Raw genomic sequence first — 20727 nt, 5'->3', positions numbered from 1 at the left:
AATTCAAAACTTTACCAATTTACCAAATACAAGTCGTTAAACGAGTTAAGTTTCTCTTAGCTAGTGTACAGTATTAAGTTTCCTGCAATATACCGTCATTTAATCCGTATTGCAATCAGTTTACGAATAAATATTGAAAAAGTAATACAACGTATAAAATATTCGTATAAAATATTCTTTTAGACAAAATATTGTAAATATTTTCTATTATTTTTTTGTAACTGTCATTCGTATTTTATAGAAAATGTTTCCAAACTATTTATACATACATGAGTGTACCAAAATGTAATTTAACTTTGTGAATATATATAAATATTATTTGCTGCAAAATATATATATATATAAACTAATTTATTGCACGTGAAACTACATTCAGTCAATGAATAACTGAAATTTATAACTTTCACCATTACGTTATTGTGGACGATTATCGAGAAGCTGTAACTTTGAACGTATATTAAATTACAAGCAATGAAGATTCGTACTGCTTGAACTCAATTTGCCACAGAAGTTGTAAACTCCGTACGTTTATAGATTAATCAAATCTGCGCTGAAACGAGAGTTTCGTGCAGGGCAATCTGATGAAATTTGTGTGATTCTCAGACATATAATACAAAACTATCTATTTTTCATTAATATTATATTGATTAATATTATTGAAGGCGGAAAAGGATGTACTTTTAAATGTATATTATTTCTTCGAGCAAAATTTCACGTTTCATAAAATTTAATTTTCAAGACTTTTTATTATCGTTTATAATGGCAAAGTAAAGCGATGATTAATGTCGCCTTTTAAATTACTCTTTGCAAATAAATTTATTACTGCCTTCATTGAATGAATGAGAAGCTCTTACCAATCTTCTTTTATTGACTGGTATATTTAAATATGTTGTAAGAGATATATATCTCAGAAGTAACGCCCGAGATATTGTATATATATATATCTCGGACATTACTTCTGAGCGAGCTTTTGCAACTAATTTACAGATATTGCAGTCCAGGCATGAAATCGTACTACAGCCCGGTTAATAATTTGCAGAAAATTGCGCCAGCAGTACCCTTTTGATTAGGCGTTGCCATGCAATTCATTAATTAACCTTCTTATTAACGCTCGCGCTCGTTTTAATTGAAAACTTTGAAGACATTTATATATAATTTATGGCAAGAGAAGAAATAAAATACTTATTTTAAACGCGCAAAAATTTTGCGCCGGTCTCTTTTATTCGGGAACGAACAAAATAATTATCGGCGTTCTTTTGTCGATTAATATAATTTATAATTTGACTTACCCACTACCGCTCTGTGTCCTTTAATTCTTCTGCCGATATTGGGCGACACTAAACTCAGTCTGTCACCTCTCGCTCCTAACAGCGGGCTCGGACTTCTTCTCAAGGGTGGATGTTCGACAAATAGGCCATAACTGCTACCAGCACACACACTGCTGTTATTTCCAGCGACAGTTCCTATTCCGCCTGTCAAACCCCATTCCGCCACGCTGTCAATCGAACTGCTCCTTGGCAGACAGGAACTCGTCGTACTGCACTCTCGTCTGTCAATTAATATCATTTTATCATATTAAAGAGAGAGAGAGAGAGAGAAAGAGAACGAGAGAGACTTTTTTTATTTCCTTTTTTTCTATAAATTTGATTTATAGCATAGTTTTGACTTATATCTTTTTCAATATCTATTTTATATATAATATTTTACGTGAAAAATCTATAATGGATAAAACAAAGTACTCTTTGCCAAATTCCCTTTGATATCAGCAAGAAGATCGAATCCCATGATGTGAATGACGCGTTGATGTAATGGCGAGGATCGTAAATGAAGCGATCGATGCATTTTCATGGGTGCGGTTCGCACCAACTACTGATGCAGGATACGTTCCCTCGTTTTAAGCGTTTCCCAGTCGAGCCACCACCGCCGAGGTGACGGTAATTTAATATCGCCGAGGGCACATACGCGTTTATAGTACAATAAAGGCGCCAGATGTTACTCGCAATAGGATGTCCTAGATGCCTAGGATCTATATCTACGTTTTCGCAACATTGTGATAATTTTTATGACTCGAAATCCAAAGTCCAGTTACATTTAATAACACGTTGTATGTTATTAAGATACTAGTTTAATCCTGGGCTGTTTGAAATACCCAGAATTGCTCAAGATTCGTATTTTAAAATTAATAATAAATATCAGCTGAGCGAATAGCGTTAACAGAGATAATATCTGCACGAATAAAGGAACTCTCTGAGTAAAATACGCTTAATCTTTACAGTAAAATTTTGTCTCTCGGACGAAAACTAGTATGGAAGTAAAGCTTGTTGATAAAACTTTAATGAACGCAGTCAAAACATCTCCGCTTCTCAGGACAACTTTGTGACATTTGTATTTTAATTCAGGCCCCAATTTCGGTGACTCAAAGGACTGACGCATAATAATAAATGTGTTGAATATTCCAACGAGAGGATGTTTTCGAACCAACCAACACACTCTTGTCTGGAAATTAAATTCGCGTTTTTAAAATAGAAACGTATTCAAGAAAATTGCTTTCTAATTTACGCGAAACAGCCTATACAGCGACATAATGTGCCAGGAAATCTATCAGAGCGCTATTCATCGACACGATCAATAAGAACACATTCACATAGTGACACAATAGTATCACTAACTAGGAAATTGTTCCACGCTTCGTTTATCGATTCTGATGAGAAATCGATAAAAACCGATACACTGGTGTTAATGCTTTGCTTAAAAAAAAAAAAAAAAAAATCTATATCCTGCTTATTTAGTATTAATCAAATTATATTTAAATTTAATATGAATAGTCTTGGAAAAAAGAAGAGTCGTTTTATAAAAAATAATGCCATCCCTTTGAAAAAAATTATTTGTTATAGAGTGACCCTATTTTTTTCTGAGACTATCTAGATGATTCATCTAGATGACAATCTAGTTTCTGAAAGAATTGAATCAACATGAGCGATTTATACACGTCATTATCAAAATATTCCTTAACCGCCTAATATTTCTGTAGCTACGCGAAATAAATGTTCGATCGTATCACACGAGTAACACGAAAAATGAGGAGGACGTTTGATCGAGCCGGGAAAACAACAATGAAGGCGACATGATAAAGTGGACATAGTCAAGAGGATCACTCACTAACATTAGCTATAACATGTTTCACGAATCAAATATGAGCTTACAAAAAAATCGAGTTTCTTCCATCCATTCGCGTGATTGAATAAAGAATCGAGTGATTCTCCAGCATTTTATTTGCCAATTCAAAGACCAATTCAAAATTTAATTCGGCGAGAACACTTTGCAAAGCAAATGCCGAATGCAATTATTAAGCAGTTTCGCCAGGTTAACGTTTGTCTATTGGTTTTCCATCTAATTTCGTATTCTATCGGTTTCGACTAATATCTCTTTGCGTCGTCAGAGCCAATCTTTCGCAGCGCTTGCTCCATATATCCGCTATACAGATTGCCTTCAACCAATATACAAATTTCTTATGAATCTTGTATGTAAAAGATGTGCTCGCTTGTAAAAATATCAAGATTCCGTCGCGTTCAGAACCGTTTTTAAGCACGATATCGGGTTACAAATTACATAAAGTCATATCGTTAGTAATAATCATCCGATTGCGACTTGATTTTTCGCACAGTGAATGCACAATGTATATATTGCAACGAAGTACGCACGATACAATTCGATATAATTCGGTGACATACCTCTCCCAAGAGAGCCGTCGTGGAATTTCATCACTCGGGGTGAAGCTCGGCCTCTGGTTCAAGAGCCTCGCAAGCCGGTTGAGTGGTTGCGAGCCGCCGATGCTGGAGGTGCTTAACCTGCCGCTTCTTGCTGAGTGTTCCTTGGAGGATTCCCTGCTCACCGGTCCGGAGTCGGAGACACGGCGTGCTGTCACAGAGAAAAACCGACATGAAGAATTGGCCGCACAATCAACGATTCTCCTCCGGTTGCCCGACAGTCAATACCCGCGTAAAATCCACCTTCGGTAACTTTCTAGGCGCCACAGTGATCATTCACGTGTGTGTATCAAGCAAACGAGTTTTGCTCACATCAATCTTGCAATGTTTCTTCAACATTAAACACAGTTTTAAGATAATTTTTAATGTTATTAAACAATTTCTAGGCAATTATTTAGATAATTATTTAGACAATTTTATCTAGATAATTTTAAATGCATCTTCAATATTTAGACATTATTAGATTTAGACATTAGAAAATTTTAATAACCTTCCGAAAAGTACCTCTCCTCGGAAGAAAAAGAAATCATAACACATAAAATATGACGCACGTTTTCAAATAATACACAAGAGATTAATTTTCGATGACAAGGCGTGATATTTGTATAACAATTCAATTCTAACGCTTAAAATTTAAAACATTTGAAAAATTGCAATTCCACCAATTTGCATATGCAAACACCGCGTAGAAACTAGAAAACAATAAAAGAGTGCTAATTATTCGAATAATGAGAAACAAGTTTGCAAGAAATTATACTAATTTGAAATCCATTACATTTTCTGCAATAATTCAAATTAAAATTTTTATTAATTTCTTCAACATAATATAATAAGTTTGCAATAATAACAATAATAATTCTGTCATCTTTACACATACACAAGCATGCTTGTACTCTATATTAATAAGGGAATTACACATAAGGATATTAATACGTTATAGATAGCTTCGCTATCTAAATCGCTTCAATAATCACAATCGAAAAATTGACAATCCTATTAGATGATCTTAGATAATCCACATGCACAATAGGAAAAATGTAACATTTACTTTAAGAAGGAGCGGTAGAAGAATACGAAAGTAGTGTGCGAACACGTCAGCTTTTAAAGCGCGGGGGCTGTGAGACTGAAATATATAAACTTGAAAGTCCATTTTATATGACTTGTGCAATAAATTCTTGGTACCTTACCTATCGTGTCATCCGTAAAGGATATTCTCGGCGTAAGAAGCTTGGTACATTGGGAAGCCGTGCTTCCGCGCTTCGCGCAAGTCGTATTGTCCGTATTGGAAGGTGGAACGACCGATATCCCCGTTGTTACCGCTGAATGCGAGCGAAAGATGACTATGATTAAATGGTGAGATGGCTATTTCTGAACGTAATCGCATCTGTGTATGCACGAATGTTTCAAAATTTACAAGTAACGAGAAACTTACAGTTATGAAATCTAACGCTTACAGTGGTAGAAAGATGATGCATCAACAACGTGCAAAAAGGACTAAATTATATCTATATATATGGATTTTAAAAAATACGACGATTATTAATTTAACTATATATCCTTTTTATACATATAAATTGCGCGAGAAGAAGAATACAGAACGATATAGAACAATGGTAAGGAGCAATATCGTATTCGCGCATTAAAAGCAGATTACTAGCAATGGAAAGATGAAAGAGACATTTCGAGATAACTGGGTATTTGAAACGCGAAGGGAGGAAAAGCTGCAGGCAGCACGAGTGTTACAAAGGAAACATTGTCATAAGAAAATGGATCAAGACGCCAATAAGACGCAAATAGTATTAGTACGAAAAACTATGTAAGAAAAAAGGCAGAAGAGAATAAAAATGCTATTTATACTTGCCATTGTAACGAGCGTCGATTTGAGCCTGAAGTATATTGAGACCGGGCGCGATAATGGCCGGTAGAGTTCTGGATCGTAAAAGTGGAGCTGGACGTCCTCCGGGACCTCGCGCCGCCGATCTGTTCTCGGGTTTGCATTCTATGGCGGGCGTGCTGTAAAAATAAAAAGATTCAATGAAATCGATCGTTCACACTGAATCATTTATTACGATATTTTATTATTCAAATTTAACCATATACTAGTATTCATAATTTGAATAAAATGCTAATCCAGATATGTAGATCGAAAAATTGATCTTGTTAGAAACGATTTTCAATTTTGATGATACAAGTGACTCACTTGTCTTTATTTATCGCCATATGTGCATATATAATAATTATTTTATACTTTTCTTTTATAATATCTATAAAAATATTCTTTTTTTACTTCCACACATACGCTTTACATTTTCATTTCAGAGTGATAATTATGTATTCTTTTAAAACATATTTGTGTTTTTAGTTTTTTTTTTCTTTGATCCATTTTAGATCTATCTTATTTTTACTATTTTCTTGTAACCTTTTATCTTTATAGTTATGTGTGTGTATGTGTGTAATTTCGTAATCTACACTAGATTGGCACGATATAACTTTGGTGATAAATTAAATCAATTATAATTTATCGCATCACGATTAACTGATCGCATTAGTGAAATTATAATAGTTTTTGCCATTAATTCTTGTATGCTATATATAAAATGTCAATCTAATTAACACCACCATTTAATTAAATGCTCTCGTTCGAGAGATATACGCATAATTATATATCACCTCTTCTCTCTGTCTCTCTCTGAATTCCTATAATAGTCTAATAATCGCGTATGTTTCGATATCTGTCAAAATTTAATATACACTTAATGGTAAATAACTTTTTATATAACATGCGAGAAGATTTTTTCTGTGAAAAATATACCTATATTTTTGATGAAAGATGGCAATTTTATGATAAAATATTGTCACAACGCGACATTTGAATTATGATTTTCCGGCAATTCATTTCTTATATGACTGCTTGCCCTCGAGCGAAACTCGCTGCTTGTGTAAAGTCAAGAATCAATATCTCAACCGCTATAATTCTGTAATATTTTTCAATAATATTTTATATTCAGTTTTCGATGTAAAACAACGCGGATTAGTTGTTTTGCAATAGCAAAAATAATGAAATATTAAATAAATTTACAAGATAGGTGACTTAGCGAGAATGTTTTAAAAAGTAAAAAGGAATATTGCTTTCTTGGACATATCTACCATATGTACTGGAAATTAAAAGCATCGAACTCTAACAATAAGATGTAATTATCAGTGCCGACAATCCTGTGAACGGAAATTCGTTTCTTGTGCGGTACCCTGTCACTAAGCAGCAGTAAGACGTGAGCAAAGACAAGCAGCGATATATCCTAATCAAGTCCCTAGAGCTTCCCCGGCTAAAAGTACGTACGAGCGAGTTATATCTGTAGCGACACATTTCACGGAGAGTTCTTGATTGCAGTAACTTGCTTTGTTCGTGCTTCGCACTTTTCACCAAACTTTCTCGTCTTCACTATTTAGTTTCTTTTGATCGTCTCAGGTGAAGACCTTCCTTTCCTTCTCAAGAAGGAACTCGGACAATTTTCTTTAAAATATTTTATAGGTACATGACGCAAACAGATATGACTGTAAATTTTATCTCACACGAATTTCTTCATAAACACCATATTAATTTCGTTAATATTGTATAGTACAGGAATTGTTGTGTAAGGGAAATACGGAAGAGAAGAAATTTTTCCGATGTAGAGTTATAGTCCAATGTTTATTTTACGATTTAAATATATAGTATGCGCCAATTTGTTTTACGTGAAATGTAGAGGTATCCTGAGAATTTAAGATTTACGGAGAGAGGACGTAAAAGTTACAAGAATTAAAATTGCTCCCACGGTAGCGATATACGTTCATCGCAATTTAGGAAAACAAACTCGACCAAGATTGCGTATTTCGATTTTTTAACAAACTGAAAAAAGCAATGTAAAATATAACAAATGAAAAATTTTTTACGCATTTAATAATAATGTTTTTAATATCTAAAATATAATCGATATGTGTAATTTTAATATCTTAGAACAAGATTTATCGCATACAGAATTTCTTTCAATGCCGAAGAGGAAATTATTTTATATCGGCAAAATTTACGCGAGAGTTGCTCTAGAATAGTGTGAAATTAAATTAATCAGTCTAATGACGGAACAACGAACAAAGTACAACACTTCTGAGAAATGTCAGAAAAGATGTGGTTTTTCTCCGAAAGAAAAAAAGCGTTTACCCTCAGGATAGAGTAAAACGGTGGAAAAGATGGAGAAATCTAATTGATTGTACGCGTCATCGTAAATCGACGAGGGGAATGGCACATCCTTGAGAAACCATTGGGAACGCCCAAGTCTCTTTAACTTATGGGACTTGTGGAGACACACACAAATGGGCTTACGATGTTACGAAATGACAACGTAAACAAGAATAATTGCTAACTTAAATCCGGCTACATTTCAAGAGAGATGAAATGTATTTATTTCGCGCATAAAGAAAAATTGCGCTGCAAGAAGATTCATTATCTATTTTATTTTATTTTATTCTATTCTATTATTATATTCTATTATATTATTATTTTATTATATGAGATTATATTATAGTATTTTACTTTTGTTATTTCTATGCATGTTTCACAAAATAATGTGGTAATATTATTTATATTCTCATCTTTACATCTTCACTGAGTATAAAGCTTTGAGATATCAATGGGTTTCAATAGAATCGTGATATACTCGTGACGATTACACACCTTACTAGTTGATATATCGTCGTGTTTTTCCAACATGACGCGCGATACAAAAGTCGAACAGTTGTCCACCCCGAGAATACTCGGTCGTGTGCAGTGAGAAGGAACACGAGTCAACAATGAGTTTTCTATAGCGCTCCGATGGCTGAATACTTTTCAATCGACGTGTCGATACGAGTATGGAAAACGGTGAGCTTGATACTAGTAACCGATCAAAAAATATTTTACGTAAAAAAAAATTTTTTTCAACTTTGAAAAGGGGAAAAGATTAACTGGAAAAAAAGTTTCTTGTATTTCATAATAATAAGTATATATTTTACAAACCACAATAAATTATCTGGCTGATAATTTTTCAAAGAAAATTATTTGAAGAGAAATAATACAAAGATTCTCTCTCTCTCTCTCTTTTTTTTCTCTCTCTTTCTTAATGAAATGAAGATTCTGCTTCTGTGGTAATTAATTTTGAACGAATACAAGAGAGACACTTGTATGTATATTTCACTATAATTAAACAGATTCAAAAATAGATTTATTAAAATTGTCTGCAATGATTTCATGTAATTGTAATCGAATCTTTTCGGATGATAAAAAAACAGCGTATTTTTCTTTAGACATCTCTATTTTACAATATTCAGAGAAGGAAGAGATACTATGAAGAAGACTTTGGCTCAGTTTGTAGAATCGTCTCTGATTTTCCTCGACTTTCGATTACTCTTTGATCTTTGCAACTGTAATTTCTAGATCATCGAATCGTCTTGAAAGAGATGGCATTAGAGCATATTCGTTCCTTCCATTTCCTGCGATCGAAAATTCAGAGATCTTTGCTACAGTAGAAATCTCAAATGCTAATGACGAGTAATTCTCAATCTTACATAATGTAATATATAATTCGTTCTTCTATTATATATGCTATGTATTTTATTTTGATTATTTATGTGAAACAGGCATTTTATATTTATGTTTGTTGTACGCACATATATAATCACAAAATTAATTAAACTTTTAAAGTATTACAATATTTTCGCTTTTAAAGAAATATCAAGTTAAAAAGAAAATTATCTTAAAGCTTGTGACATTGCAAAGTTAGACATGTAACTCATAATTTTCTGAAATTAGAATTTTGCGTGATATGTCCCGAACTTGTCGCATATATTATCCGTAGGGTCAAACATAAATTTAAGAGGTTACCGGTATGCAAAGTGGAACAACAGCCAAGAAATAATGTACGTCGAGAATGCTTTGCATTGATGCAATAAATTTACCGTTAACAGACACTCAACATTGAAATGCAGATTTACGATGCGTTGCACCATCAGAATGCATTTAGCGTAATCAATTGCGAAACTAAAATTTCTTAGAATGTTTCGCGATTCTCCGAGGTGGTTGCCTCATTTAAGGGATATATACTTTTATTATTTTATTAATTATCATTATATTTTTTTAATCTCCAAGAAATTATTTGAAAATTACAAACACATAAGAATTGAAATTTCGTAATAGGATTTTTGGGATAAATCGCGAGATTATAATTTATATATACGCAATTTAATTCCGACATAACACTTAAATAGATTCTTATCTCAGCTCACGTTTAACTTGTTTGAGTGTTGGCCCAAAAAACAGCTTTTATCAATATAATACACAGTAGTATCTTTGTTTATATTTTGTTTTATCCAGCATTTAATAGTCTTTATTAAGAAACTTTTTCCAGTACCACCTTCTCCGCTAACATATAATCGTAATACAAATTTATCTAATTCTATAGTATTGATAACTTTATCGAATACTCGTTTTTGATCAATATTTAATTTTTCTATCATTTCAGATACATCTATTTCTTGAATTACTTTATCACCAAGATCTTCGAAATCTTGCATTGCTTCTCCAGCCTCTATATTTTGAACACCTATTGGATTTTCAGGATCATCTTGAGATTCCTGTTTTTGTAAATCGTCATCTAAGCATTGCTGAACTAACTGTTTTGCAGTTTCAAATGCTTTTTGTAATTCTTCTAATCTTTCATGATATTGCAATGCTTTAACAAGATGCAATTTTACTTTGTGAAACGATTCAGCGTATGTATCGCATTCATTTCTAAGATCCTCTAATTTTTGCCATGGTTTAAACATAAGTAATAACGCAAAGAAATAATTTTCCGGCTGCGTATTAACATCATATCTACATATAACGATTTATAAGATATCCACGTTGTCGCCGTTTAAGATAATAACCATTATTTATTTTAAAATATTCAATATCCTCATTTTTCGGTTTGATCTTCGAGATATCGTACCACTGTGCAATTTCAAAAAGAGATATATTTTCTAATTCATTTGGTCTATGTGGATAATGATTATCTATCAAAGATGGACAAAATATATTTGTAAATTCAGCATTAAGAGCATAAATTTCCTTGGGCTTTTTAATTTTCTGTATCGTATTTGGTTAACGTCTAACCATTTGATAGTTGTATTTCGATCAGTTTCATACAAAGGAATACCTAACGATGTATCAGCAGCTTCCAAAGCTCCACATTCACTATTATTCGTAAATCGCAAAGCAATATTCCAAAGATTACTCGCTAATGATTTGTTATTATTCTTATTAAGGAGATGGCATCTGACAACTCACTTTTTCCAGCTTTATTCATATATTTAGTAATTATCTTACTACACCATACATTGCAAACCTATGTAGAATTGTACAAATGAAAAATTATTTGTTGCAAACCCATATAGAATCGTATTAATTAAAAAAAAAAGTTGTAAAAAATATTTGTTTAAATTTTCAAGATATATCCTAAAAAAATAATGATATAAAAAAAATTGCGCCAAGAAAAAGTTAAAATTTGTAACATTAAAAAATTAAAATTTCAAACCTATATAGAGTTTTATATAATAATTATACTCGCTTCCGATTGCAAACTAATGAGAATCATATAATTACATTATAGATCTCCTTTTACGCTGGAAGTTGCAAACCCATGTGGAATCGTATAATTATAAATCTCTCTTTACGCTTAAAGTTACAAAACAATGTATATCATAAAATTAAAAATTAAAAATTTATACAAATTATTAAAAATAAAATACTTATTAAAAAAATTAAAAATTAATACAAAATAAAAAAAAATTTATTTAAAAAAACTTGGCGCTGCTAAATTAATTTTATAAAAATATGACGGAGGTTGCGGGTTTTAAATTTAGCAGCGCCAAGTTTTTTTAAATAAATTTTTTTTTATTTTGTATTAATTTTTAATTTTTTTAATAAATATTTTATTTTTAATAATTTGTATAAATTTTTAATTTTTAATTTTATGATATACATTGTTTTGTAACTTTAAAAAAGCGTAAAGAGAGATTTATAATATAATACACACCGTAATGAAGAGGCAAATTGTTTGTTTTCATAGTGTTCGCTCTCTCTCTCTCTCTCTCTGAAGACCGGCAATCCGATGAGAGAAGGCAAACGAAGAATACGTTGCAAAGTGGAAAATCAATAGCGGCTATTTATATAAGCGGAAAGATTATTGATCGTGTTGGAAAGACAGATGAACACTATCTCTCATTTATCTTTGATCTTTCATCGACGCGATATTTATCACTCGCGTTGCCTGTAGGCACGCAACTCGATATACAGCTGATGAACGTTTCATCGAAAAAACTGTCGGAGCCCGTAAAATTGTAACTTTTTTTGCTGCCGCATAGTACGCGAATTTTCGTATTTCGAAATATCGCGTTTTATTTCGATGTTCTTTTTTTAACCACCGTAATACCTAGCAATAGTGTGTATAATCCCGGAAGATTACTCGTAACAAATGTTTTTCTCGCATTTTTACACTTATAAATCTATAATATGAATGTTATTAGAATTAATATGCGCGCATGTCATCATATTTGTCATTTGTGATCTGGAATGTGGCCAATGTCAATAATGCGAGGGGACCTTCGATTAATGTCGAGTATGGGAAGGTGAGATCTTGTACAAATAAACGTTTCTTTGTGAGGTTTGCACTATTGCTAATTAGAAAAATATTTACTCGTCTGAGCAATATAGAATCGGTGTACTTAAAAAATGTTTGATATATATATTTGCAATATTTTTAATTATAAATTTTACATCGTGATTGAAAAAAACGCTTATTTATTATATATGTTATACATTTTATTAATTATTTGCATTACAAAACGCGAGATGTAAATATCATTCGTGTTTTTAAAACTTTACACAAGTTATATAAAGAGTACGAGACAATATGATATATGTATATATCGCATAATAAATTCAATAATAATTGAATATCATAAAATAGCAGATTTAAAATGTAGGCATGAATATTTTATATTAATTAAGGTCAAAGATAGAAGAGAGGCGATGTGACCTCAGTCTCGAGGAGACTTTAATTGCGCAATTCTGGACGAATATCAAGTGCCAATTATCGGATATTACAAGAACCGGTGGAAGAATATTACTCACATGTTCGTCGTTTGTTATTTCATGGCATAGTAAGGGCTGATTATAGAAGATCTATTAATTAGAAGCTTGACAATTGGCAAAAATGATGGCGATTATACTGATGGGACATTTAACTTGGTAAATATATTTAATCCATTTCTCGGCTTTATTCGAAGGAAATCAAAGAAGCGAACTGCAAAACTCGTTGAACTCTCCATCGGTTTATCTACTTTACTTTCTCGATTACGCCACGTTGGATTAAATTTTCAATTATTAGCTCAAAGAAATGACACAATCGTTTGTTTCATCCTACTCGCGCGTTTCTTCTCCCTCTTGGTCTCTCCAGTACAATTCAGCCTTTCTTTATGACTTTACATTTTTTCTCTTCTCATATCTATCTTTTTTAAGAATCTGCACGCTAATATCAGTAATTTCTTTGTAGCTTCAGAGCTTGTTTGTCTCAAATTTCGATATTTTTTAAGAGTCATCGCGAGTGATTGCTACGGGATCGATAACACTTTGAACGAACGAGGATTACTTTCAGTAGGGATGTTGGCAAGATAATATTCCGGCACCGGAGTAGTGTGTATCGTGTTAACAGCTTTTGTTCTGCGTGAATGACTGAGAAACTCTAATGGCTTCTTTCCATTTCCACTAAATGAGCTAGCTATGTCGTGTAAAGGTATCTCATTCCGGCTCATCGTAAGAAGAGACTCCTTTTCTTGCGCACATCAACGATTAAATTATTATAAGATATTCTGAACGAATTGAGGAAGAGAATTCAGAAAATTGAGTCTGCGATGATTTAACCTCGTGTAAAGTATCGAAACATTTTTATTGCTCTTTTGATATATGTTTGCTAACATATATAAAATATATTCGTCAATTTGTTTTATATAAAATATAATATATACAATATATATATATATATATATATATATATAATATAAATATTTGTTTTTCATATGTATGGTACTTGACCGCATGAAAAATTTTGAGGGAACACATTTATCGCGATTTTGTAATTTGATGCATCTTTAATAAGAACATGATAAGGAATGATTGATTCGCATGTTTCCGCGATATCAGGGTACGTAAATTTCTTTCTTTCAATCGTATAAAACGTTTTTGGCACACTCGCTATCGTATTATCGTGTTCGTGACCTTCGTTGAAAACGGCGACTCCGTATCTCAATCCGTTTTAGCGCCATAGCATCTCGGAGAGCGAACCAGAGCGAGTATGGAGTTTCCAGAAAGGAGAATACCTCGTAATTTTTCCTACAATCTTGCCGCGCACGCTTTTCCCCCGCGTACTTTTTTCACTATTTCACGTAGGTGCGAAATTTCTATTTGCAAAAATGCAAAAGTTATTAGAATTGCAAAAGTTGAAAAATCTCGTAACTTTTTCGATTTTGTGAGAAATCGATTATTCTATTGAAATAAATCTAATTTTCGAGAGTGAAGGAGACTCCTACAGATTTTTTTTTTACATATAATATTTAAAAATGTCAGAAATTGATATGTAGATATAAATATGTAGGAGGAAAAGAGGCTTTACGTGGATTTGCTACTTTATACACAAAGTAAGATTCCCGTTATATATCATTCGATACTTTGATGTCAAATAAAATTTGCAATAATTATACATATTCTATATTTCTTTAAAACTTTTTTCGTGAAGCGAAGTTTATCCGATATCGTACGATATGCTTTCTACATATATTAAACTCAAGTTTACTATGAAACGTACATATTAATATTCTTTTCGTAAACTACTTTTTCTAATTTGCTAACATTCTAAAAATTAAAAGTTTTCGATTTATAATCTTTTAGTTTTATTAATGTCTCTATGTCTGAGCACATAAAATAAACGTCCTATATATTTTGAATTCAGTTCCTAACGTACGTTGTTAAATTATGAAGTAATTTAAAGTATTCTGCAGAGTGACATTATGTGGATATTGACTATAAAAATTGAATTATTATTGATACAATAGTGCCATAAACCTTTTATTCATGGAATAGCATTAAATTCTTTAGAAAATTAGTTTTAGAATATGCGTAAATAATGACAACAAATAAATTGTACATTAAAATGTTATGGTTGCATAAATAGAATAATTGCATAATTTTGCAATTTTTTAAATAAATTGCTGTATAAAATTGCTGTATAAATATATCTGTTTTATAATAACGTCCGAGAGAATATACATTTTATAGTAAATTGTAATAATACATATACAAATTGTAAGAATACATAGAAATTATAGAAATTATGCTATATATTATAAAATAACATCGCTAAATTATTCAACAATTTTCGTTTTTAAAATGTCACTGAGAGCAAACCAGGTCACTCAAAGTCCGTTGAGTAATAAAATGTCATGGTACTAGATCTTTTTAAAGGTTTATTTCTAGCGTAGATTTTCTTATCAAACCTATACGCCTTATGCACCACGTCCTTTGCTTTTTCCGATTATTTATATGAGATGCTCGTGCGCCTGTCAGCAAAACGTAAGGCCAATAATCGCCTCGTACGGATAAATGGAATTTTCAGCGACTTCACATATGGCATTTCGTGGCGAAAGCGCGATCGAAGATAATTAAAGCGCCGTCTCGTCGAGCGTAAAACTCGCGTACGATCACAAAGCGAATAATGAAGTAACAAGCCGGCAGGAAAAGGGGAAAAATCAATGCCGCCTCGGAATCCTGGCGTTTGTCGAAAGGTGCGCTGAAAAAATACAACGAAAAAAATGAAATAACGGGTTGGACATACGACTAAACTGTTTCGTTTATGGTTTAGAATTTTTCATCAAAATATGATTTAAAATTAAAGATGAATCACATACATAAAGAAAATTTTCATGGTACAGAATATATCTGTATATTAATTAAAAAAATGTTTGACATTTTTTCAACACTCTTATTATTTTAGAAAAATAATGTAAAAATAATTCTTGTATTTCAACACGCGACAAATGTGTATATCTGTTGACAAATAAAACGAATAGACATGTAATTTATTAACAAACAAACTAATTAATAAAAATGGAGTAAGAAATTACAGCGATACTTGTAACTTCATAATATGTAGAGATTCTTTAAATATCTGAAAAAATAGTTTGTTTTTCTTGTCAACAATGTGAGATTAAATGAACATGCATGTGCAAAGAGAAGAAGCATGTGAATTTCCATAGACGAGACGTACGAAAAATTTTAATTAGTCGCTTGCTAGGATGCTTTTCTCTGCAGAATTTCGAGAATGAATGAGTTAAGTGGCAGAGTCTGCTTCTCTAAAGCGACAGAATAAAAGTTTAATTTTATGAGTTTATGAGATACGAGAGAAATTGAATATGAAAGATTCGTGCGAAAATTCTTTTATTTTTTTTGTTTTTACAACCGTTGTGCGTTAACGAATTTTTTGTGGTTGCTTTATCCAATTTTCTCTTTACTATATACATGTACATAGATGAACTGTACGTCCAACTTGATTTACTTTTATTACCATATGAAAACCGCAGTTTATATGCTCCAACCATCGTATATTTTCTATAACGTCAAATATATAGGACTGTAATCTTGACCAGAGAACAGAGAAGTCTCCTATACATTGTTATTTATTTTTTTTTAAGAATAAAATAAATTAGGAAAATATATTTTTCTTTTACGTTAAATTTAATTTTCATGCAAGAATAAAAATAGAATAGAGAAAATATACTGCATACATTTTTATGACACCTTTCGTTAATGTATACTCTTTTTAAGAAAACAAATGAGTAAAGAGATAAATAAATTTGTAAAAATATTCTTGTACTATAAGACTGAATAATATTTCATGGTAAAAGAGAAAAAAAATTTCATTATTGCAAATATTAGACCGACATGGAATATCGTATTTATTTTTAGCTTCAATTGTCAACAGCTTGCAGTGTGTAGTCTACGAAATTCAAAACATACCATATGGAAACAGTCTTCATTCTTGCATTTGAATTACAAGAGTAGACAAAAGGTATTTCTAAAACTATAATATTTGCTTTGACGAGCATTCAGAGAATCACGTCCCACGTATTTTTTTCGTCTGTGTATCATTCTGATCTCTGTAAATAAGATATAACTTATATCATGAATTTTTTTCCATCTCGAATGCAAAAATATTTTTTTCTCCTACTGAGTTCTTTAAGCTTTAAGCTATCGTTTGAAGATAAGGCAATATTTTTAGCGAAAATAATCTGACAACTAAATATAATAATAAATTTGATAATATTAAATCCGATAATAAATAATTCGAAAACTAAATAAAAGAAGAGAGACAGAGAGAGAGCAGAGAAGATAAAGAAGATAAAAAAAAAAACGTATTTTGATATACTTTCTTACGATATTTCATCTTCTATTTGTAACAAATTATTTACTATATTAAATTATATTTGCGAATATAATTAATACAAAGTAATTAATGCAAAGTAATTGAACACAATTCAATTTATTCTAAAAATAGACAAGTCCGAGCCGAACAAACTTGATCTGAATTTATTCTCGTAGCATGAAACACTTTTATCGTCGTAGTTAATGAATAAGATATCATCTTTGTCTGCTGCATCGTTTGCAGCTTCAATGATGTAGCACATGGTGAATGTCATGCATGCATTCGCAAACGACGTGATGCAAAGAGGCATATATATTCGTAACAGCACGACTTGCCTCTGCCAACACTTGAAAATCCGCGTGTTTCGTGTACGTCAGATTTGTCGGTCCCACCGGAAATAGCTTCCCTATGTTGGGTATGGTAGGCAAGTTTCCAGACGAGTGCACGATAACGTTTTCTCTCTCACGTTTCCGCCAGATATTATGTTTCCATTTTCGTTGTCTGCAAGTCCCAATTTTCTGACTGCTTCCGAGAAATTCTTTTTTATATTCTTTTGACAATTTTAATAGAAAATTCTCTCTTTCTCTTCTTTCCCTTTCTTTCTGAAATTCTTTCTGCGAAAATGCATCGTAGAGAGATAGTGCTAAGCAAAGACTGCTCAGCTGGGACGAGTTAGCTACCTCGGGGAAATTACTGCAAGCAATTAATTTCGCAAGTTAATTCGACACTTTATTTTGGCTTATCGTCTTTCTCGAAACATTAGGTATATACTTGATGGTAAAACTGGATATATACATCAATAGTGACACTCAAATTAATAGCTTTACACGCTTTGACAAAAATTTGTATGAAAATTGCAATGATTTTACTGATTACATTTTTAGAACCGAAATCTTTTATCTCTCTCATAGAGACTGCCACTTTATATCTAATGCTTAAATTCTCATATGAAGAGTACTAGTTTTAAAAATTCTGCAATAAGAGAAAAAGTTTCGATAAAAACAAGTTATGATGTTAAAAGTCGAAGGAGAGAGTATGCTAAATTGTATATACATTGTATAATATATACGCACTTGAGAAAGAAAAGTAGGATAAAAAGTGGTGGAGCTGGTTCGAATGCAAATTAGTTGAGAGCGACGGATAAAGTTACGTCATGATAATAAAAATGAAAATTTTAATTTTGAAGAGAAGGACGTACTTCAACATTCTTCTCGCCACGTAATTATCTCTTTCGGTGTGCGTTATCTCGAGCTAAACTTTGAGGACGAGTCATGGAGTTCGTCTTAATTATTGCTTAATCACCGCGCTGCGATAGCTCCGAAAATTCATTCGAAATGTTCAGCGGCTGAAAACCCTTGTGTAGCGTTAATTTCGAGAAATTGCTTCGAGCCCTCATTATACTGTCGGAGAATTAAACATTTATTACAGGCATCGACACATTGCGTAGGCAGCGAGAACTTTGAAGTGAATATATTGCAATACGTATGTACAGTTCAGAGAGAAAGTGTTTCAACGTGAGTTTGTGAGTGATGAGTGTAGCAGTTACGGATACAGACGCAATAAATTAACTCGATGGTAACTTTGCAGCCAACAAGATCAATTCGAGATCGATGACGGCTTTCAAACTTTGGCTCTCGACGGAATAGCTTCTAGCAATTCGAACTTCCTTCCTTTGTGTCTCGGAAATAATACATTCACGTATACATTCATATATGTTATTCATATGTTATTCCCCTTTTTTCTCATTTATATACTTGAAGTTCGGCTGATTCACTTGTAATAAAAACATAATTTCCGCTAGATACAACATTGCATTCTAATTTTATGCAATTTCACGTCTTATTTCTGAAAGATTGGCATTTGTTGGTGCCGTAGGATGATGTTGTGATAGCAATAACGTCTCGCGACTCCGGTAATCGCTCGCGTTTTTACTCCGTCTGTGTGCCTTGGCTTTTATCCTGCCCTCGGCTACTCATCTTGAGGTAAATTAGGTTCGTCTGTTCAAATGGCAGAAAGGAAAGTCATGAGACGGAGGAGACTAGACTATACTTAAAACGACAGTGGTTCCCCGTCGTAGTTTTAGCTAGACTACAGTTATCAATCAAGCGAGAGTATGTTTACGATATTTTCTGAGAGACATCTCAATATCTTTTTACGATGTCGCAGAAACTGCATTGTGCTACTGCGTCGCCATATAAAAATATTCACAAAAATCTTTGCGTATATTTTTCTGTACATTTTATTGCATTGAAATAAAAAAGAAAAAGGGATAGAATCAAAATGTCAATAGAACGTTCCATTTTTTCTTGACAACTATCGATCCCCTTTGTTGGTTCATATTCCTTTTTCAAAAAATTCAACAAACTTTGAATTAATTTGGACTTTACAATATTATACGCAAAGACGCTTTTTCTGCGGAATATCGGAAAACTCGAATCGGATGTTCCTGTGCACACGGCGGATATACGCAATTTTCTCAACCGCGGATTTTCTTCGACGTCATTAGATCGCGGAGACGAATGAAAAGTCTAGCGCTATCTCACTAACGGGAGCTTTACGTTCCGGAAGACGACGGAATTAAAGTTATGGCGACCGATACCTCGAGATATGCCGTTTCTCTTACGTAAGAGCAAGCGCGCACAATGCAAATATGTATAGAATAAATTATTGTTTGTATTTTATATGTCGCGTGTGCTCTAGATACATTTGAGTTTTCGTGTTGCGCGATTTTTCCCTCACACTGTCGCGTCGTTATCCCACGCTTTCTTGCGTTAAAATCTAGAAAAGAAATAAGAAACAGGCAATATCGCGCCTGGTCTTTTCACATCCACGCGGTGACGTCTCAGTCGCACGCTCGTACGCTCGGTACACTTGACAAATGTTGCGCCCAACAACACAGCACAATCTTTTTCCGAGTGGTAAAGCTACGAGCTTTGTACACACCTTACAGTGACAAATGGTCCCAATAAGGAAACTGTAAGGCGCACTCTTGTCGGTCGCAACCCCTGCGGTCGCGACCTAGTAAATTGCAATTGTCGGTTCTCACCGAGCATAAAACGCGAACGAATTCGCGATAAATAAAATCGTTCATGTTAACGGCCACTCGAGAACAATAAACAAAACTGATATAACGATCTTTATCATTTATTAGTGCAAAAACAAATGATTACTAACGAGCACTTGGTGTGTTATAACAATATTCCAACTAAAAGAACACCTAGTAAATTTAAATACATTTAAATTTGTTTCAATTAACGCACTGCGCAGTTTTCATTCCTCAATTACCATCTGTGTGCTCTATTTACAATCCAATTAGCGTTGTTGTTGGTTTGCTATTGTTATTATTGTATTATTTGTATTGCTGCAGGTAAAAATATTTATATACATTAAAAGATTTCATCGTGTCGTCCTGCGAATAATATTTCTTTCGCCAGTAG

The 20727-nt window shown here is 32.6% G+C and overlaps 1 protein-coding gene across 4 annotated transcripts in view; it reads right to left on the bottom strand.

The window, feature by feature from the left end:
* Positions 1 to 20727, bottom strand: part of Wake (ankyrin repeat and fibronectin type III domain containing protein wide awake) — a 76982-nt gene that overhangs the window by 37399 nt on the left and 18856 nt on the right. For 3 of the 4 annotated variants that reach the window (XM_083035814.1, XM_083035813.1, XM_083035816.1), the window contains 4 exons: positions 5629 to 5780; positions 4955 to 5086; positions 3732 to 3918; positions 1290 to 1549 (listed from right to left, as the gene is read on the bottom strand). In XM_083035814.1, the coding sequence (XP_082891940.1) occupies positions 1290 to 1549; positions 3732 to 3918; positions 4955 to 5086; positions 5629 to 5780 (731 nt within the window). The remainder of the gene's footprint in view (positions 1 to 1289; positions 1550 to 3731; positions 3919 to 4954; positions 5087 to 5628; positions 5781 to 20727) is intronic. The other variant, XM_083035815.1, reaches the window with a different exon arrangement.

This window comes from Prenolepis imparis, unplaced genomic scaffold, assembly GCF_030444845.1.
Source record: "Prenolepis imparis isolate NDT839.2.m4 unplaced genomic scaffold, iyPreImpa1.0 SCAF_4, whole genome shotgun sequence".
Lineage (NCBI taxonomy): Eukaryota > Metazoa > Arthropoda > Insecta > Hymenoptera > Formicidae > Prenolepis > Prenolepis imparis.
This window is presented reverse-complemented; position numbering and strand designations above follow the sequence as displayed.